Source organism: Lissotriton helveticus, chromosome 10 (assembly GCF_964261635.1).
Source record: "Lissotriton helveticus chromosome 10, aLisHel1.1, whole genome shotgun sequence".
Taxonomy (NCBI): Eukaryota; Metazoa; Chordata; class Amphibia; order Caudata; family Salamandridae; genus Lissotriton; species Lissotriton helveticus.
Genome location: NC_136071.1, coordinates 65,525,637 through 65,548,070, shown reverse-complemented (window position 1 = coordinate 65,548,070; position 22,434 = coordinate 65,525,637). Strand labels below are relative to the sequence as shown.

Below are 22,434 nucleotides of genomic sequence, written 5' to 3'. Positions count from 1 at the left end.
CCTCAGGTTTCACTTGTACAAAATCTGTGAAATTCAGCAGTTATAGTAGGCTGAGCTAACTATAACTTGCGCTCCCACATTGCACTACTTATGACCTCAAATATTACATCACTCAGGACATGGTCAGTGGCATCACTGATGACATCACAGAGGTTGGAGGTAAGTTTACATTTATGTATAATTCCTATATGTCTATTAAATGGTAGACAGCTTTTGCAAAGTCAGCACATTCAGAATCATATTCCTACCATAAATTTACTTACTTAAATATCCCTTACCTTAGCATCTATCCCACTAATATTATGTGCTGTGACCTAACTTTGGGGCAACTTACCACATGCTCTTTTGTCCCAAACCATCTCTGATTAGATTTAGAAGGCTCTTCAAAGACAGTTTTTTAATTCTTGGATAACATTCTCAGTACTAAACAGCACACTATCTAATTATCGGAAGTTAAGGTTTCAAACTGGAAAAGGAGCCAGAAGTCATTTTATTCGGTACTTACATATACAAAATTGAATAGGACATAGGCTGTGCAAGTGAAATCGATTGTGTGAATCAATAATAATACAACAAATATATTAAGCATCCTATTTCTTTTTATCATATAGTGTTGATTTTGTAATTAAATACTGTCTAGCATTTATTTCTTGTCTCAAGAAAATGATATATATTTTGGGAGCAAAAATGCTGTACAAAAGACCAGCACCAGATGATAGAATTGCAAAGATTTCAACAGCTACCAGGTACTTTCCTTTTGTGCTGAGATATGCTGGGATAAAAGAGAGCCATACACTGATGAAAACCAGCATGCTGAAGGTGATGAACTTGGCTTCATTGAAGGTGTCAGGCAAGTTCCGTGCTAAGAAAGCAACCACAAAACATATACAAGCTAACAGTCCCATGAAAGTCAACATGCAGTAGAACATTAATATGGACCCCTCATTACATTCTGCTGTCATCTTCCCATGGATAGCCTTAGTGTTAAGTTCAGGAAAAGAAGGCGAAGTACACTGCCAGATCGCTCCAATAGCAGACTGGGTAAAACAAGAGACTAGGACAATGGAGGATGAAGTCCTGGATCCTATCCATTTTTTTAAGATGCTATTAGGTTTGGTGGCCTTGAAAGCAATGACCACTGTGGTTGTTTTGGCCAATAGACAGGAAACACAAAGAGAGAATGAAATGCCAAAGATCACCTGCCGGAGCATGCATGTCACCCTCCTAGGCTGTCCAATAAAAAGCAAGGTACAGAGAAAGCACATCATGAGGCCAAGAAGTAAAATATAGCTAAGCTTGATGTTGTTGGCTCTAACCACTGCTGTGTGACGATACCATCTGAAGAACCACAGGATCCAGGTGGTATTGAAAAAAAGGAAGGCAGATATCAAAACTAAGACAATTCCCAGGGGTTCCTCAAAGGACAGGAATTCAATCTCCTTTGGGATGCAAGCATCTCTTTTCCAGTTCGACCACCTTTCATCTGGGCACTTGAAACAATTTATGGAATCTGAGGAAGATATAAAATATTTGAATTTCTACAAAAAAATTTGTTTAATGCTACTGATGGTTTTAAAGTACTTAAGGGAAGAATGTTTTCTGCTGATAAATATAGCATGCACGTAAATATATTGCTATTGGTAAACAATGTATTGATACATTTTCCAGGGTTAAGGCAGGTGAATAGTTTTTTCTATAAAGCTGGAATGGTTTTACTAGGAAACATCATTTTACAATAATGTCTAATTCTATTTATGTCACTACATTTAAATTCTGATTCACATTCCTTCTGTAAAATCATAAGCAACAACAGCGACTAGGACCTACAGAGCATCATGATGTTATCGCATCTTTTGAGCCATAATATTGCAAACTTTTTTATTGTATATTTCAGATATTTTACCCACTGTGCCTTAGATTGCACCCAATAACTGTATTAATTATGTGCTAAATTAGATTCGCATTGATTCATTACTAAAACAATTATTTAACTGTTTCCATTTGCAAAGCCTGTGAAATCATGGAATTAATGCGGTGTTAATTTCACATATAAAAATAAATGTAGGTAAATAATTTAACATTGTGTCAACATGGCTCATCTAGGTCTGGGCGGGCGTGTCTAAGGCGCCGATGGGAGAGGCGGCGTGAGCTGATAGCTCCGCGCCCGATACCGGCTTTTATCGTGTTTAAACATCCTGTATTCGGCTCACAGCGACTGACCACACGCCGGAATACCTGGAGCTGATTCCGCGACCATCAGAGCTGAAACTGGTAGCTCCGCTGCGACGAGAAGACAGATTGAAGCGCCGGAGGAGCAGAGAAGCGGGCAGCAAAACAGAGGCGACCATCGGTGGATCAGACTGCCCAGCGCTCTGAAACCCTCAGCAAGGCCCTCAGGAGACCCGAAAAGGAGTGCGCAGTGAGGGCGGAGCGGAGAGCTGCTGGTGGTCCTGGTGAACTGCCCAACGGATCTGGTGTGCAACTGCACCGTGAGCAGCTTCGGTGCGGAGGAGGGAGGCCTGCCCGGTGCTCTAAGATGGCGGCTGCCGGGAGGATTGAGCAGGGAGCACAGCATATAAGGAGCTGCAGCAGGGTGATGGCTCGTTGATCAACGGAGCCCGCAGACGCTGAGGAGTAAAGCGCGACCCCCGCGCGGCACCCGGATTGTGGTGGCCTGAGGTCCGTGAAGGGCCGGTACGACGGACAGCGCTGAGGCGGTGACACGTTGGTCCGCGGGACCGCGGGGGGATCCAGACAGCCTGCAGAATATAGTGGTGCACGAGGAAGGAGGGAACACACCACACGGACGGCGAGCGGCTAGCGGACATCTCCCCTCTGCGGCCCTGGTGAGTGGGGTGGTGTGGGCCTGCGCCCGGTGCTACGGAGGTGGGGGCGGGAGCAGGTCTGCAGCCCCGCACGGGTAGGGAATGTGGAGGCACAGCTGCAGGCATTGAGACGGAGGCGCCTGGAAGGGATGGGAGCGTTGCCCTGGGGTCTCCACGACCGGCCCGCCTATTGACAGGAGCACAGACTGCAGATTGCCTCCCACATATTGACAGTACCTGGTTATCTCAGCCACCCAAAATTCCCTGCCTAAGAGGATTGTATACACCTTGAGCCTGCAATAGTCCATATCATAACCCCCCGGGAGGCACAAGACAGCCAAGAGCGGGAGCACCCTGGAGGAGAGGGTTACGTTTCCCAGTGGTTGATGGACAGTGCAGGGAGCTCAGAATTGGGAGTGTATTGAGCGCTTGCCCGGAGTTCCGGATACCTTGGAGGGGCTATTGTACAAACTGCGTTAGGAGAGCAACAGCAGCTGGTGGAGAAAGTGGTAGTAGGCAGAGTGCTGAGGCCTATGACACCACTGCGAGGACCGGTGGTATGCAGGCGCGCCTTGGGAAACCCTGTTGTGCGATCTGAGGACCTCATTGATTGCGCACGTCTCAAACATTGGTCCGAGCTGCCGTTGGTGGAGGTCTTATTGTGCAGGACGGGGTCAGTTTGCGGAGAGGTAGACCACCACACCACTTAAAATGAAACCCAAAGGTAGGAAAGACGAAGCGGTGGAGCACGAGGAAGCCCATGATGATGGGGATGACACTGAAGGAACGCTTTCAGAACGGAGGCTGAATAAACGCCTAGATCAAATCCTGGACGCCATAGCGGCGACGAAGGACTCCCTTCATCAGGACATAGCACAAGTCGCGACGGGGCTGGGACTCCTGAGAGCGGACCACTCAAAGTTGGCAGACAGGGTTAAAGAGACCGAAGCGGTCATTCAAGACTTGAAACCAGCGGTGGTGACGGTGGAACGCAAACTGGAAGATGCGTTGAAGCGCCTGACGATGCTGGAGAAAAAGGCCGAAGATTCTGAAAGTCGTAATCGACGTAACAACGTGAGGGTAGTAGGCCTGCCGGAAAAAATAGAGGGAACCGACATGATAGCCTATTTGGAGAACTGGTTCAAAACTCAGGTTGCTTCAGAGGGTCTCTCCTCCTTCTTCACGCTTGAGAGGGCACATAGGGGTCCCAGCCACGCCACCTTGCAGGGCCGCCCTCCCCGGCCTGTGGGGACCAGAGTCCTTTATTACATGGACAGGGACCTACTGATACAGAATGCTCGTTCAACAGGGCCGTTCAAGGTGGAGAACAGTACTGTCACGATTTTCCCGGACTATACTCAAGAGATACAAAGACGCAGGGCCTCATACTTGACTATCAAAAAAGAGCTTAGGGATGAGGGGATCCAATATTCGCTGCTGTTCCCAGCCAAATTAAGAGTGATCATGGATGGCTCAACACAGTTTTTCACATCGCCAGACGACGCTTGGTCCTGGCTTGATCATATAGAGCAGGCACAGATCGGAGGGCCAAGGGAGAAAGAGGACAGCCTAGACCGCAGCGGATGCGTCAATCACAACATCTCCACAAGAAAAACAAGACCCAACGAGCCTTACAGCTCTCACAACTCGCGGCTGATAGACAAGGGGCTTTGGCGGCAACTGCAGTGTTAACGGGAACGCAGAAGGAGGACTCGACTAGAGGAACGGATTCCGATGACGACAAGAGACACTCGGGGCACTGAGTTCTCGGACGAAGACAGCAACAAGGGCCCGGAAGTGACGCCCAGAACAGCTGATGATTTATAGAGGGCATCAACCTTCGTGAGGGTCATTGCTGGAGAACTGAACCTGGTGGTGCGGAAGTATCTGGTAACACTTATGAACGTTACAGCTGTGCCTTATTATTGCATTGCCCTTAAGGTAGCCTGTAGTGACTACTGCAGGATAGTGTTGTGTGATTTGTTGAGGAAGTTTGGATGGGGACTGATAATGTGTTATTGGGTCCTGTTCGGGGGTGGGGGGGGTCATGGGTGTTATTCAGGGAATTGAGTGTTTGGGGTTCATTGGTTCTGGTGTGGGCTGGCGAAATTTGGAGGAGGAGACACTGAGGGAATATTACAATGGGGTCATTACCTGAATTGAAATGTATTACATGGAACGTATGTGGATTACATACTATGTCCAGGTGCCACAAGGTGCATGCATATCTGGTGAGACGGGGGGTCCAAATAGCGTTGCTTCAAGAAACCCATCTTAACAAGCAGGAATGTACTGCGTTGCAGAAGCGCTGGCGGGGCCAGGTATTTGGCACTGCCTATTCTGCGTTTGCCAGAGGAGTCTTGGTGTGGGTGAGAGCGGAGATTCCTTTCCAGGCCACAAATAGTATTATTGACCCGGAGGGTAGATATGTGGCGGTTGAGGGGAGATTGTATGGAAGGGAAGTGGTGTTATGCAGTATTTATGCTCCAAACACGGATCAGCCCCGATTCTTAGACAAACTCTCGGGGATGTTGGCACACTGTTTGGTCAGGTGATCATGGGAGGGGATTTTAATTCAATCACTGATATAACATTAGACAGGTCGCATCCACCACTGGTTGACTCCCAGGTCTGCAGGATTGTGAAGCAGAGGGCGGATTGGCAAGATAGGTGAGGGATGACTGACATATGGAGGGGTCACCACCCAGAAGATAGGGATTATTCTTTCTTTTCTGCACTCCACAAACTGCATGTTAGAATTGACACTATCTTATGTAGCCACTCATTGGCATCTTTTGCAACACACTCTGAGTACTTGGCCAGGACTATATCCGATCACAATCCTCAGCTGGTGTCCTTTCAGTGGCAGCGTGAAAGGGCAGCGATCCCTATTTGGCAATTGCGTCCAGACACCCTAGAAGATCAGGTCTTTAGATCCGAAATTCGAGAAGACATCGAGCGCTATTTCACTGTCAATAGAGAGTCGACGTCTACTAGAGGAATGGAATGGGATGCATTTAAAGTAGTAGTGAGAGGGTTGTGCATTAGTAAACACTCGGGTGTAAGAACTGTGGTACTAGCTGATGTTAAAAAGGCAGAAGAGGCACTCCGGGAGATAGAGAAGCAGAGGCCAGAGCAGAGGGAACTACAGGAGCGGCTTTTAGCGGCTAAGGAACTGGTGGCAGTGGAAACGGAGAGACTGCGGAGCTATGATTATAGACAATATCTGGTGAAGGTTCATGCTGAAGGGGATAAAGTGGGCACGCTTTTAGCGAGGCTGTCGAACCCGAGGTCGGGAGGGTGCCCGGTTATGAGTGTGCGGACAGAGTCAGGAGAACTGGTCTATTCCCAGTCTGCAATCCTCTCGCGATTCTTGAACCATTACACGACACTCTATCAAAGTCACTTGGATGCGGAAACGCTGGACATAGAGGGCTACCTAGCGGGGACTCAGCTACCACAGTTGGATGAGGAGGATGCTGAAACTCTGGGTCAGGCCATAACCTTGGCCGAGGTTAAGGGAGCGATCAAGCAGATGGCCCGCAATAAGACCCCAGGAGTAGATGGGCTCCCCATAGAATTTTATGTATAATACATTGACATCCTGGCGCCCCACTTTTTAGAGGTCTATACCGAAGCGGTAAAACAGGGCCACCTGCCACAGTCCATGAGAGTAGCCCTGGTCATCCCCTTATTGAAACCTGGGAAGGAGAGTACTGATGTGACCTCTTATAGGCCGCTGTCTATGTTGACGATGGACTATAAGATACTGAGCCGCATACTGGCCACGAGGCTGCTACCCCACATGACTGCTTTAATCCACGAGGATCAGTCAGGGTTTATTCCAACTAGGAATAACTCGTCTAAAATCCGCCGCCTCATATGAGTGTTAGGGAGCGAACTGGGTGTGGATATGATGCCAGCCGTGTTGTCCGTCGACATAGAAAAGGCGTTTGATAGCCTGGAATGGGAATACCTCGATAGGGTGCTGGAGAAATTTGGCTTAGGCGAGAAATTTCGACAATGGACGAAGGTCTAGTACTCCTTGGCAACTGCCAGGGTGTGGTTGGGTTCGGCAATTTCGTCAGAGTACCTGGTGCGAAGAGGAACGAGGCAAGGATGTTCCCTTTCGCCACTGCTATTTGCGTTGGTGATGGAGCCACTAGCGATCAACGCTAGGAGGGGGACGGCATATAACGGCATTATGTGTGGTGGAATTTTGCACTACATTTCATTGTATGCAGATGATCTGCTGCTGTTCTTGGAGAACGCAACAACGGCACTACAAGGGGCGGTGGGCTTGCTGTCAGAATTTGGAACGCTGTCGGGCCTCAGAGTTAATTGGAATAAAACATGCATTTTCCCTCTGAGGGTGGATATGGCTCAGCCACACCTAGCAGCCGGTCTGATCTGGGAGGGATCATGCTTCACTTACCTAGGAGTTCGGATCTAACACAGTACTGACGACATGTTGGAGGGGAACATAGGACGTTGTATAAGGGCCCTGAGAGGCTGTATGGCGCTCTGGGCAACTCTTCCCCTTTCGGTGGTAGGGAGAGTGGCGCTGCTCAAAATAGCGGCTTTGCCCCGCTTGCTCTACTATTTCCGTACGCTGCCTCTATGGATACCCCCACGGCTCTTTCGAGAGTTACGAACGCTCACAATTGGCTTTATATGGGGTCACGGGAGGCGACGAGTGGCACTGGATACGCTGTTGAGACCGAAATCGGAGGGGGGCTGGCTGTCCCTAACTTCGAATTCTATTATCTTGCTACAGATCCTTACGCAGTATGTTGCACGGGAATTTAGGGGCGCGGACCAGACCTGTGGAACGGGGATACAGAGGCATGTTCTCTCATATATTATTATGCAGAAATAGCTTGAGGGGCGGGACTTGACCCTAGAGGAAAAGACCCTAAGGTTGTGCTGGAATAAAAGCCAGAAGAGAGCGAGAGTAGCGCACCCATATGCACCCGAAATCCCTCTGGGAATGTTGACAGCACTACCACACGGAGGGGATTGGTCCCCACTCATGGCGCGGGAAGAGATGGGGCTCCAAGTGGTGGGAGACCTCTATGCTGATGGCGAGTTGTTGCCCTTTCAGACGGTGCAGAATCAATTTGGCTTCCCTAACAGGAATTTCCTCTTGTACATGGCTGTAACGATGGCGATACGGAAGCATTGAAAGACTGGGCAAGCTGAACCCAGGACCACAATGGCTTGCCAGTATGTTGTGATTGCGGCAGGCACATTTAAAGCAGTCACTTGCCTACACTCTCGAATGTTGCACGAGGGTTTGGAACCACTAACAGTTCTCAAACAAAAATGGGAGACGAGTGTGGGGAAGCCCATCTCAGTCACAACGTGGGGTCATATCCTGCAAAGGACGTGGAAGGGGTGCAGAAATGCTAGATTTCAGCAAGTGTACTTCTTTATAGTACACAGAGCTTACCTTACTCCAGGGAAGATCCAGAAATACTTCCAGGTGCAGGATGCGGCGTGCCCTAGATGCTTGATGCCTGAAGTGGAACTGGATCACATGTTGTGGGACTGTCCGAAACTAGGGCTTTATTGGTCTGAGATGGGGGCGCTTCTTAACGAAGTTACTGATTGGCAGCTAGACTATGACATGGCGACTTGTCTGCTACTCTGGTTTCCTCACACGAAAACAACCAAAATCACTAGTAAATTCATTGATCTAGGTCTCATCTTAGCCCAGAGGGAGATAACTTGGCATTGGAAATCGAGGGAGGGTCCGTCTAGTAGAAGATGGGCGAGCGAATTTCATAAATGGGCCCGTAGTGAAGGTGCTGTTCGATTACGCCAGGCGTCCCGTACAGCTAATGAGAAGAGTCTAGAGATGGCACGAGCATGGGAAGAGCTAGTACGAACGCTAAGTGACAGTCAGGCTCAGGAAGAGGACTAAGTGGGAAGGGTTCTGAATGCAGTTTCATGGGATACACAGATGGATGAGTATAGATCCTACAGGTTTCTTCATTTTAGTAATCGATGTCAATGAACCGAGCCCACACCAGTAGCAGTTGGGGGGAGGGTATAGGGGGGTAGTTGGGGGTCCTAAGTTGGTGTAGGAGGGAACTGACCATTGTGAGCAGTGTGAGATGATCCTTATGTAGTACAATTGCTCGAATGTTTCCCTACTTTGGGGCTGGTACACGGTGTTTAGTTTTCATAAGACGCTTCTTCAAGGGGTTAGATGATTGGAGGTGGGCCGCCAAGGTATACTGGCAGTACCTACCGGTAATCACCGACCGAACTATAGTACAGGTTATTTGTTGGACCAGGGGATGGGGTAATAAAGAAAAGCAGATGCTTGATCATTCTGTCCAACAGAGGTCCTTGTTTCTTTTATGCTGATCCATGCTTAGCACTTTCTAGCTATCGCCGCCAGACCTCCGGGATGTGGGCTAAATGGCTGTGTAATGCTTACTTCATGATACCTGCAGGACTTTCTAAATGACGGGACAATTGGAACACATGATTGTATATTTTCTAAATCTGCAATAAAAACACAGTTTAAAAAAAAAAATGGATCGTCTAGGTCTGGAAGTCACAAAAACATATTGGTGTTGTCAAAGAGTAGATTTTCTCACAGTTGATTATGCTAGATGAATACTTGCAAAATAAATGACATTTTGTGAGATTTGTAGATGAGAACACACTGCCCAGAAGTTACAATAAAAAAACCAATGTTTTTTCACTTTCAAATGGATATGCAATGGCATGATGGATTTCCTTCTTCTTGCATGGCTGACCAGGGCAAACAATTGCAAATAGGGAGTATTACTTTCCTTATATTTCTGTTGAAAGTTGACATTTGTAGTATGCTCCCTTTAAAACACACATATCAGTTGGACAAAGACACAATTGCTTCTGTCTACCTGGGTCTTATAAGTTAATGTATACTATACATATGAAGGTCTTTCAATTTCAAGTTACAATCGGAGCATTAAGAATTGTGGTATTAGGAATCTGTGAGAAATGTAATGGATGAATGTTGTAATGTTCAGGAGTTAAACCCCCCACCTTTCACCATAAACAGTGTTCCTACCCTACCACCATTCACTAAGAAACATTATAATTTCACACAATCTCCCCAGACTTGCTTACTTAACATTAGGGCCCGAATTCCGTCCGCACGACCTAATACTGATGTCTACATAAATATGCCTCAACAAGAGCCATCTACAACTTCAGCAAAACCTGCTGAGCTACCTAAAATAGATCAAACTGCATCTGGGTAATTCCTTGACTTCGATACTTTTTCCTTGGTTTCGAGTGAACCAGAAACAACGTCTGCCCCAATATCTTGTCAACAACAAATCAAAGCCTTCTTCATTTTGCTTAAAAAGACTCACCTGGTGTCACCTTGGCTAGAAGTTTGGATAAGCAGCGGGATATTTTCTTTCTTTTCTAGATAGGTTTAGTAACTGTTTTCTGCTTGCTTATTAATGGAACTTATTTGCACCAAAGCTCTGCAGCATCAAAAGTGAACTTGATCCTGAAACCGCATGTTTCATCACATAGTGAACAGAGACTTATCATCAGTAAACATTACAACAGTTCCTATACACAATGGTATAGTATGGGACAAGGTTGATTATGAAATGTTTGGTCCAACCGAACTTTTACAAATACATCATTTATTTAAAATGTCCTTAAATTATATCATTACCTCCAGTACATTTTCCAATGATTGCGATTTTGAAACTGTAAACAATATGTTGTCTAATTTAGAACCATCTGCCACATTTTATAATATTGAAATGTTAGAAGACACATCAGATGTTAACACCATGTATATCAACATTATGGTAATCATTTTCTACACAAATCCAGTACCCCTAGGAATGTTTTCACATATCACCAGTGGGAACTTTGTCCTACACTACCAAAAAGTAGCTCGAAAACGTTAAAAAAATTCAGATTTTTCAGGGTTTAACGTTTCAGACCCGACCTCATACTACTTTAGGGTTATACCAACATCCGCACAGAAAAATATGCTGACCAACACCAAACAGATTTATTCTGCTTCCTTCATTACCCAACTGTCTGAACAGGGTTTCAACTTATGGAAAGACTCTATAGACTTAAAATCAGTCTGGGGTTCTAGAGGCAGGCAAGTCCGGGGGACAGTAGCGCTATTTAGAGCATGCCTCATTCCTCAGCAGATGATATTTCTAAACGATACTGTTCAACATATTTCCTACCTTAGAATAGCCAAAAATAAGGATTTGAACCCACCTCAGATTCCAACACTGTCACATACCAAGGGTAATTTAACTTCACTGAAAGACGCTACATTTTATGACATTTTACAATACAATGGATCAGACCCTAATTGGAAGGTATGGTTGGTTTTGCCCTCAGACACAAACAGATGTCAGGAAAGATTCAGGGGTACCACTGAAGGGTTTAGTATGCACAGGCCAGACCCACGCTATGCACAAAAAGAACATCCATGGGTGGTGACATCTTACAGTTTTGGGAATCTGTTCCTCGATTGGATAAAAACCTCAACACTACCACAGGTGAAACACCACTTATCCTTACTTACAGAGGATGTGAACCTACAGGATTTTTTATTAGGTCCCAGAAAGCCACGTCAAAAACGTTTCTATTTTGCTGTCTATAATGAAATTTGAAAAATCTCCCAACAAGATAAAGTGGAGTGACTGTGAGAAGTAGATTGGATCAATTTAGATCATTAGCCGTAGTTTACAATGGCATGACTGCGGTAACATCCAGGATTTTTCCACTGGGCAACATTGTATCTTCTGCTATTGATGTACTAGAACAAGATTTGTCGTACTACAGCATGTGCAATCACTATTATGTTTTATTATGTTACTGAGCTGGACGCTGTAATCAATGCGCACAGGTTATGTGCTTTGGAGTTTTATCAACAGGAAATCACTGTTTTCTGCATACAATCTGAAGGAAATACAGATGAAAATGGCACAGAGGGGAGCAAAATATACAATGACGCGTATTGAAAAACTGGACAGATTATCTTTTACTGTGGCAGAATCACCATCCACAGAGTGGTTGATCCATGGCCATATAATATCACTGGTCACTACTTTCCAGTGTCAGTACTCTCTAGAAAAACAACAGTCCAGCAGATATGAAGCAATGGGTAGGGAATTCATCAAAGAATAATGGGAATTACCATACAGATTTCAATGCAGGAATGGGGACATGGAATTGTTTCCAAAAGGTACAAACTGCGAGAACGCTTTAAGTCGATCTCTCATATGTCCGGATATTATGCTGCGCCTATCATTTTTTCAGTAGCGTACCTATTAAAGGTGGGCGTAAAATCCGTTCCGCTCGAGGATTTTGCGGATTTTCGGCAAATTCGCAATCCGCGAACTCTCGCGAATTTGCCGAAAATTCGCAAATTAGCACGAAGCTGATTTTTTTGCTTGGTCGCGCTTGACAAATAGAATATTATACAATTTTGCGGCGCGCGGCATTCACTTACCGTCATTCAGCGTTTGATGAGTTGTTTTTCTCCATGTTTGCGTGTGCTGCGCCATTTTGGATCTTGCTGCGGGATCCCGCAGGAGTTTGTCAACGCGAGTACGTCATAAAGGCCTGTGATCACGCATCGTGGGAGTAAACACTTGCGAACACGTAGATGCGGTGGGCAGTGACAATCTCGCAATTGCAAAATTTGCAATTTCGCACAAGAAATCCACCAGCAGTCAGCATAAAGCTTCTGAAAATCATGATTTTTATCAGAATAACTCCTTAGGTTTACATTTGCCTGCACTTTTTTTTGCAAGGAGTCCATTTTGGGGGGGTGGGAGGAAGGAAGTGCCCCACAGTCTCCAACTTCCTGTTCCTGTCCAGCCGGCTCCTCCCAGTGCTTTCTTCATGTGCTGGTCACTTTGATTTGGATCTTGACCTGGAAGGATTACTTTTTTGTGGATGCTGCGGGATTTTTGGATTTGAGGCCTTTTTGACTTTCTTTGGATCACTTTTGGGTTAGAAATTTCACAAGTAAGTTTGTTTGGGGCATTACAGTTGCTGCAACTACAATTTTGGAACTTTTTCAGAACATTAAATAAAAAATATTGTGGGTAGCCACAGTAGTATCCAGGGTTAGTTATGGGTGCATGATACAACTGTTTTGTTGAATTTCAACATGATTTAGGGCATGGATGGCATTGAATTGTGGTGATTTTTGTGTGTTTTTCGATTTTTGGGCTGTTGTTGGGGCCTTTTGCCCAGGGGTACTCAGTGGTGCATGGACTGAGTCTTTCTGTGGGGTCTCTTTAATGTAAACATCATGGAGGGCATGGATGGCATTGGGTTGTGGTGATTTTTGTGTGTTTTTCGATTTTGGGCTGTTGTTGGGGCCTTTTGCCCAGGGGTACTCAGTGGTGCATGGACTGAGGCTTTCTGTGGGGTCACTTTAATGTAAACATCATGGAGGGCATGGATGGCATTGGATTGTGGTGATTTTTGTGTGGTTTTCGATTTTCTGGGGTGTTGATGGGGCATGGCCATGTGGGTGGGGGCCATTTTGAGGACTGGTGCAGGCAGGGCCTGGCCATGTGGTGGGGGTCAAGGGGCCATTTTGAATCCAGGCAGTGTGCTTTGTGCCATAGGCCTGCATCCAATGTGCCTTGCTTTCATCCATTATGCCCAGGGTTACTCAGTGGTGCATGGGCCTAGTCTTTCTGTGGGGTTTCTTGAATGTAAACATCATTGAGGGCACGGATGGCATTGGATTGTGGTGATTTTTGTGTGTTTTTCGATTTTTGGGCTGTTGTTGGGGCCTTTTGCCCAGGGGTACTCAGTGGTGCATGGACTGAGGCTTTCTGTGGGGTCACTTTAATGTAAACATCATGGAGGGCATGGATGGCATTGGATTGTGGTGATTTTTGTGTGTTTTTCGATTTTTTGGGATGTTGATTGGGCATGGCCATGTGGGTGGGGGCCATTTTAGAGGACTGGTACAGGCAGGGCCTGGCCATGTGGTGGGGTCAAGGGGCCATTTTGAATCCAGGCAGTGTGCTTTGTGCCATAGGCCTGCATCCAATGTGCCTTGCTTTCATCCATTATACCCAGGGTTACTCAGTGGTGCATGGGACTAGTCTTTCTGTGGGATGTCTTGAATGTAAACATCATGGAGGGCATGGATGGCATTGGATTGTGGTGATTTTTATGTGTTTTTCGATTTTTTGGGGTGTTGATGGGGCATGGCCATGTGGGTGGGGGCCATTTTGAGGACTGGTACAGGCAGGGCCTGGCCATGTGGGTGGGGGTCTAGGGACCATTTTGAAGGCAGGCAGTATGCTTTGTTGTGCCATAGGCCTGCACCCAGTCTGCCATGCTTTCATCCATTATGCCCAGGGGTACTCTGTCAGTGGTGCATTTTATTGGTCTTTCAATTTTGGGGGGTGGGTATAATAAAAATGCTTACTTGCAAACTATTAATTGAAGCGCTACATATGCAACATTTATTTAACTGATGTTCCTCTGGCTTCGTTTGCTTTTAGGTGCAGAAATACGAATCATCAGCCTCATCGTTCCTCATCAGTGCCAGGAAGAAGTCCTGCTGCGGTGTGTGCAGCACAACGTCACGTGTGGCCACAGACAACTCTGCAACTTGTGCAACTGCGGCCTGCTGTTCTGAGATCTGAAGAAGATGGCCCCAAAAAAAGTTGCCCGTAGCTCCTCTAGCAAGAAAGTTGCCAGTAAGGAGCAGAAGAAGCAAGTGGCGCCACTTACCAAGGAGACTGGTGTGCCGACCGCCGCATTTTTTGGGAAAAAAAACTGTACGCCTGCAGCAGCAGGGAGGTCTGCGGGGGACCAAGCTGGGATCAGCACCTCCGCTCCATTGGGCTCAGTGCCACCATCACCACGCCAACTTAGGTCCAAGCCCTTGAGTGCTGCAGAGGCAGCCAGTATAGTTGTTCAATCACCATCGACCAGTGATGTTGGCTCATCCCAAGAAAGTAGCAGCATCCCTCAATCAACACAGGTTGTTGTAACTCATCTGACGAGTGTTCAACAACCACAGCCGCAACAACAACCACATGTGCTGCAAGTACAAGCCCAAGTACATGTGGAAGGAGAGGCGGCACAAGGAGAGGCGCAAGCAGAGGTGCATGGAGTGGCACAAGTGCCCACAATAGTTGTTCCTCCCAAAGTAGGGGCACATCAGGAAATCGACATTCAAGCCGAGGTATCATCTGAGTAAGCCACTCCTCCTGATGATTCATTGTCTTCCAGATCCCCAGCAAGGAAAAGATCAAGGATGGTGTCTACATCTTCTTCAAGCCCCCTTCCTTCTGATGATATGGATGAAAATTGGGAACCACCAGTGCTGTCTGAGAGTGAGGCACACCATGATCTGACAAAGGTAGCTAAGCGTAAAAGGAAGGTCCCCGAAAGTCTCAGAGTTATGGAGTGTGATGATGACGCTGAACAAGAAGTGGCGTATACTCCTGCTGATGAAGACTCTCACAACGACAACGCAGTCATCATAGAGGTCACTCCAGCCTCAGCGGGCATGCAGCAAACAGACATTTTTACCCTAGCCCGAAATGCTGCTGAGCGTGATGTTGGCGACGTGTCAATGGGACCACCACGAATGCAGTTAACTAGTACACCACCACCTACAGCTTCCATATTTTCTTGCCAGAAGGGACCTCCATCCACCTCGACCTCCATTTCCTCAATTAGTGGTGCTGTAAGTGCACAAAGTACTAAATTTCGGCAACACACACCCTCCAGTTCATCTGGCATTAACAGCATTCCCAGTATCGCCTCCTCCGCCCCCCAAAGACATTTGAAGTCTGCAGTTTGGGACTTCTTTAGTGTTAGCCCAACAAGGGAAAACATAGCCATTTGTACCATTTGTAAGGTTCGAGTTAGCCGTGGTAAGCTTGGTACCAACTATGGTACCGGAGGCCAGAGAGGTCATCTTGAGAGACAGCACACTGTCAAATGGCCTGCGCACCTAAGGGAGATCAAGGCAGCCCGAATTGCAAGTCAACAAATTGTATCCGTTGATGTTTCATCTGCTGATGACGAGGAGGGAGAAGCATCAAACATTTCTTCAGTTACACCCAGTACCCCTGTCAGCAGCACACCCCCTGCAAGATATATGAGCCAATGTAAGAGTGTGGGAGAGAGTGAGACACCAATGCGAAAAAGTTCATCATCACTGAGCGTAACTGGGTCGAAGAAGTCATCATCATCCCGTAAAATGGTCCAGCCCACCATTAGAAGCATGTTGTTTTCAGATGCGCCATTTGAACGCAACCACCCAACGGCGCTTCTGTATAACACTAAGCTGGCTAAAATGCTAGCGCTGGACCTTCTCCCTTTTTCTTTTGTGGAAGGGGTGGGTTTTCTTGAAATGGTGGCAACGCTCTGCCCTAAATGGAAGGTTTCTAGCTGGTTCTATTTTGGCAGAGTTGCGGTTCCAGCACTACATGAAGAAGTGCTGGAGGTGATTGGGGCAGCTTTGCAGAAGAGTGCTGTTCACACTATACATCTGACAACAGACATGTGGACCAGTTGCCAAGCCACTGATTACATGTGCATCACTGCACACTGGGTCTCTTTTTCAGGGGTGAAAGCAAAGCTAAATGCAGGTGTTGACACAGACAAAGTTTATAAAGCTGCTCGGAAACATGCAACAATAGCCATGTTTGTCATGGAGAAAAGTCATACAGGAGAAAACATTTTGCATGAGTTTAACACAAAGGTCTTTGAATGGCTGTCCCCAAGAAAACGCATGATTGGTTATGTTTCCACGGATAACGGCAACAATGTGGTTAAGGCCATGGATAAGGGTAACTATTTCAGAGTGCCATGTTTGGCGCACTGTATAAACCTGGTTGTTAAAAAATTCTTGAGTGAAGAAAGTCCGGTCTCCGAGTTACTGACCACCTGCCGAAGAATGTGCACACATTTCAACCATTCTTTTAAGGCCCGGAAGCAGCTGAGGTGCCTGCAACATGAACGTAAAGTGCCAGTGAAAGCACTCATCCAGGAGGTGGCAACACGTTGGAACTCAACCTTCTACATGCTTGAGCGTCTGTATGAGCAGTATGCGGTAGTCGATCAGTATTTCTTTAAACTGGGTACACCTATGATAGACATGAGGATACAGGTGGAGCAATGGGAGCTAGTTAAAAGCCTGACAGACATGCTTCGTCCTTTTGAGGTCTTCACGCGTGCAGTCAGCAGGGAGGACTGTAATTTGGTGAAAAGCTATCCCATTGTTGCGCATGCTAGAGCACCAACTGAAGGCGGTGTCTTCTACGTTTGAAAAAGATGGAAAGGAAGAAGCATTTGAGTTGGCGGAGTAGTTATTACACTGCCTACTTCACGATGATCGTCTTGAAATGATCCACACAGAACAGCATTACATTTGTGCTACTATTCTGGATCCACAGTACAAAAAGGCAGTGGCAGGCAGAGTATTCTTTCCTTTTGATGACGCAGATGTTACAAAGTACAAACATTGGCTAGCTGTGTCAGCCACTCGGTTTGAAAGAGAACGGCAGGAAATTGAAGGAAAAGGCAGTACATCAGCATCAGCAGGCCATCCGCAGTCAAAAAAATCCACTTCTGCATCTATGGCCGTGGCAGAAGTGAGTGATTTTCCCTCTCAGCCATTAACGACACCAGCAACCGTATCATCTGCACCAGACACAACAGTAATATTGTGTGAAGAAGAGGATTGGCTAACTCAGCTTGGGTTTGCTTCTCAAATGGTCCCAGAAAAAAGTAAGCAAAGTGGAGGAACCCTGGAGAACCTTGAGTCGATGGTGCAGGCCTATCTGAATGACTCAACAGAGGTCCATGTTCCTCATGACCCATTGGCGTATTGGCATGGGAAAAGAGATGTGTGGCCAGAGATCACCAACCTGGCTATAAATTACTTGTCTTGCCCACTCGCAAGCGTGTCTTCTGAACGTGTTTTCAGTGCTGCTGGTGGCATTGTAACTTCCAAAAGGACCTGCCTCTTGCCCAAAAATGTGGAGAGGTTAACAATGATCAAGATGAATCAGCACTTCATACCACCAGATTACAAAATACGAGAATGCACGCAGGAAGAAGACGAGGAGGACACCAACTTAGATTAGGGAAGTTCTTCCCTGTTAACTGACCTACTCCCATCTGAATTAGCAGAGTTTGAGGACGAGCTCTTCTTCCCTGACACCGAGCCCTGAAAATGAGTCAATGAATCACTAACTTTCTTTTTCGTCCTTATTCACTTTTATTCCTGTGTGTCTGTCCTTCTGTGTTTTGCAAAATCTATATAAAAAAATAACTTTAATCACCTAATCACAAAAACAAGCCCATCAGCAGAACTGTCTTCACTTATTTGCTTATTGATTTGAAGGTGCTGCAGTCTGCATTCCTCAGGTTCACAAGTTCACAAGAACATGCTCCTCTATCCTCCTCCTCCAGACTCCTATTTCCCTCAAAGCAGATGGCTGGATTACTCCCAATGAAGAAAGACTCTGCACTTGTGGGGGTGCTCTACTGCTTTGCGGGTGAGTTGACAGGTCTGGGGCATTGCTGTGAAGGTCTAATAACGGCTAAAAGTGGTTTGGAAAAATCGGAGCAGAAAAAGGTTTTGCGCTTTTGATCACTTGCCTGTCTTTGGGGTGCTGTTTGGGGGGCTTTTAGGTTGTTGGGGGTGGGTTTTGGGGTCTGTGAGCACTGCTGGCAAATTCTAATGTTGATTGCATTTGTTTTACAGGAAATCCATGGTGGAAAAGGGGAGTTGGGGCCTAGCTGCAGAGCGCATTTGGCCTGAATTCCAGGTAGGCCCAAAGTTTTCTAAGTGTGGCTTTTCCCGGGTTTTGCCTTTTGGCTTGTTGGGGGTGTTAAACTTGTTTTCGTCCGGGTTGACAGTTCTGGGGCCATTGCTGGGAAGGTCTAATACCCGAAAGAAAGTGTTTTGGAGACAATCCCTGGGGGAAAAGTTTTTGCATTTTCTGAGATTTCGCTCACTCTACCGTTTTCTGGGGGCTGTTTGTGGGGGTTCCTGGTGTTTGTGGGGGGGTTTGCGAGTCTTGGAGCAATGCTGGGTATGGATACTTTTGCTTGCTTGCAAGTGGTTTGAATACAATCCATGGTGGGTAAGGGGGGATTTGGGCCTACTTTACTTGCTAAGTACGTTTGGTCACCATTTTCTACTAGGCCTCTGACAGGTTTCAGTATCGCACGTTTTTGAGATCTGATTGGGGGTCTTCTACATTTTTGCGACTGGGTTTAGTAAGGGTCTGGGAGCACTGCTGGGAAGGTCTAATTTTGTTCTAAAACACAGCTTACAGTACACCTAGCTTGAGGGGAAAGATCCGCTAAATTAATTCGCCCATACTTATTTATCCTTCAAAAGGAGACTCAGACAGAGTACGCACTTTCAAAAATATTGTACTGTCTATTAGGAAACTCAAAGTCTGACTTTTTGCACTACACAGCGTACATACCTAATATTTATTTGTCAGTGGTGTCCTAATATAACTTCCTGTTTTTCCATCAATAATTACAGGCCCAGTTTCAGCCTGTGCAATGGGATTAAAAGGATGAAGTCAGGCTTCACATTAGCGAGCCGCAATTCAGCATCCGCCAGGCAGGCAGTGGACAGGGTGTCTTCTGGTCACCAACATTGATGGACGGAGCGTCAGATGGAATGGAGGAGTCCCGCTAATAAGAGGAATGGTTGGATGCATGCAACTTCCCAAATTCAACAGGACAACTACAACAACATACAGATACAGTATCCATTCTTTTCTAATTATCTTTTAAGTAATGTTATTGCTGTGAACTTCTGAGTGTGACTCTGCATTTCTTTGATCTCTGCTTCTAAATTCATCCCTACAGCCATTGTATAGGTTTTATTTCTGCTATTTTTCAAACCTAATTTAATGTACGAAGTGTTACTCTGAGTGCAGAGATAGGCAAGTGAAAACGTATAATTACTGCAGCCCTGTACTGTCGCATTCTTTCATTCAAGGTTGTCTAAAGTACTACTTACTTTGCAGTAACCATGCATGCAGTAGTGCATGTACTTCCTTTATGTCACTTAAACGATTTATGGATAGCTTTGTACCCAAAGATTTGTTTATCTTCAATTATTGTTTGTCCATGCCGTGCTTTTTTTTTCTTCTCTCAACAAAACTTTCCCAAAAACCCCCATTCCCATCCATTTTCCCAACCCTAACCCTCTTCCCCCGGGCTGTGTGGTTTTTATTGATGTGTGACTAAATGACAGCAATAATTCCACACACTTGCTGGGGAGGATAAGGTCACAGCAACAGGCTGGTGAAGGAATCCGAGGATATATCTTACTCAGCTTGACACAGACCCATGACTTTAGGCAAATGAAAGCAGATTTTCATGTGCGCCATCAACTTGATTGCTCATCAAGAACATCCTCCTCCTAGGTGTGGCAAATGATTACGCTGCTGTGTCCTTCACCTTCAGTACTATTTCTTGTAGTAGTAGCCAATGTCAAAGAAATTCAATGCAAGTAGTAGTTATACTTTCCCATTTGTTAGACTACATTGTGGCACTGTTCTAGTGTACTGTCACCTGCTATATTCTCTATCGTACCGTTCTAATGCTACGGTAAGGACAAACAAGGTTTCATTTTCTTTTTTTTCAGATGCTGCAACTGCCACTGTGTAACACCACTAGTACCACCGCAATGTTGACATTTCATCCGCCCAGGATTGCCAACCTTAATCGCCATTTCCCGTGCAGCAAGCCCTGTGCCTAGCCCTATTTCCAAACACAAATTACAGGTAAGATAAGCGTTTGGGGGGAGGTAGTATAATGGAGTATTAGGAGATACGAGAGACTGACGGTCCTAGGACTATTGAATTCACTTACTCTGTGAGAGGCACTTAGTTTTGAAAACATTTGGGCAATTACTTACACAACTTGAATCAAGATGCCACTTAAGTTTCAGGAAAACAAACTTACTGTTAAACCCCCACCCACCAGCCTCAAAAGCAGTAAAAAAAGTTAAAAAACACGTATGCTAAGATAAAGGTTAAAGTATATTTATATCCCTAACATAAATAATCTCCCGTAAGACCCAACTAACCCCCCCTCCCGAACCACAACGAATGTTCGTGAAAACTAAGTCCAAAAAAGTAGAAAACCCAACTCCCAATTCCCACCCCCACAGAAGTCTTTCAAAAAAGGGGCAAGGGACAGTCTCCTCCTAATGCTGGCTGCTGTTGACTTTTCGGGCCAGGTCGGCATGCTCCTTGCGGAGGGTCTCGAGTAGGGTTTTGGTGTTGAGCAGCTCCTGCTCGAGGTAGGACACCCTCAGTGAAAGGCGGTGCAACCTTTTTTTGGTACTGCTGTGGGGGGCAACTGATTTTTTTGCTGCTCGGCGGTGGCGGGTGGCTGCGGTAACCCGGCTCCGTACCACTGGAGACCTGCTGCGCTGACTGGCTGACCCTGGGAGCGCAGAGGAGGATGCAGCTGTCCCGGTCGATGTTGTGGTCGACTGCGTGTCCCCCTCTTCCTGGGCCACCAGCCGCCGATATTCGGCGACAGTCACCTCCAGCCTCCGTTGCCGGGCCCTTTTAGCCAGCTCCTTCCGTGTTGGTTTGGAAGGAGCATCTATATGAAGAAAGAAAGACATAGTCTGTAACCAATGCTCTTTAAGATTAACACAAAATGATTCAGCAGAAAGTTGTGTCACAGTAGAACTAGCAACTTGCAAGTGCAGTACATAACTATTGTGGCCAGAATCTATATAACCTCCCACTTCTTCATCCTTGCTCTAACATTAGTGGGAGTTTAAGGAATCAATTCTACGAGCACTATGGACTCACTCCATTAGAGTCGACTATGACAGTACACCAGTCTTATTCTTCTTCTTCTCTCTTGTTTAGCAAAAATGGTACGTTAACGTCTGCAAGCCGGCATAATGCCAGCGCATTTAACTTGCACCAGAGAAAAACAGACGCCCGCCATGATGAGTGAGACAGACTTGCGTTACTGTACCGGTCCAGTACATGCAGGTGGTGATGCTCTTACTTTTCTAATACGGGTGGCACTTAGAATACTCTGTTACAAGGGCTACTGCTTAATTAATTTAACTTTCACCCTACAGTGCCAATGAATACTAGAAAAGGAAAATGAATAAGATAAATAATCTGATTATCTATCACTGCACATGGTATGTATTTGCTTACATATGGGATGACTTTAGGTGCTTTGCTTTTTATTGAGTGAACAGTGATACATCCACACATGAATGACCGAGTTCTACTAAACTTATTAACAGAGGTAGGGAGTGGCCATCGTAATAGCCGGATATATGCTGTGCTTGCAATACAAACTACTGCTACTATTCATGGTAGTATTCGGACAAAATTAAAACTTCTTTTCCTTGCCTTTCCTACACTGGAACGGACGTGCGGGTGTGGTGTTACATGCTCTTCAAAGTAACACTTAGTTCATCCAGTGACCGTCTACTCTCTCTAGATACACATATGCTATATAAGAGTCAGATAGTACCATGATCCAGGCATCCATCCATTCAAACTATATGTCAATCATTCTTCTTCATGTCTCTCATCTG

At 46.0% G+C, this 22,434-nt stretch overlaps 1 protein-coding gene across 1 annotated transcript in view; it reads right to left on the bottom strand.

Moving 5' to 3' along the window:
- Nucleotides 1–590: 590 nt before the first annotated feature.
- Nucleotides 591–22,434, bottom strand: part of LOC144783920 (vomeronasal type-2 receptor 26-like) — a 60,940-nt gene continuing 39,096 nt past the window's right edge. Inside the window, exon 2 of the mRNA XM_078662656.1 lies at nt 591–1,510. Coding sequence (XP_078518782.1) covers nt 591–1,510 — 920 coding nt within the window. The remainder of the gene's footprint in view (nt 1,511–22,434) is intronic.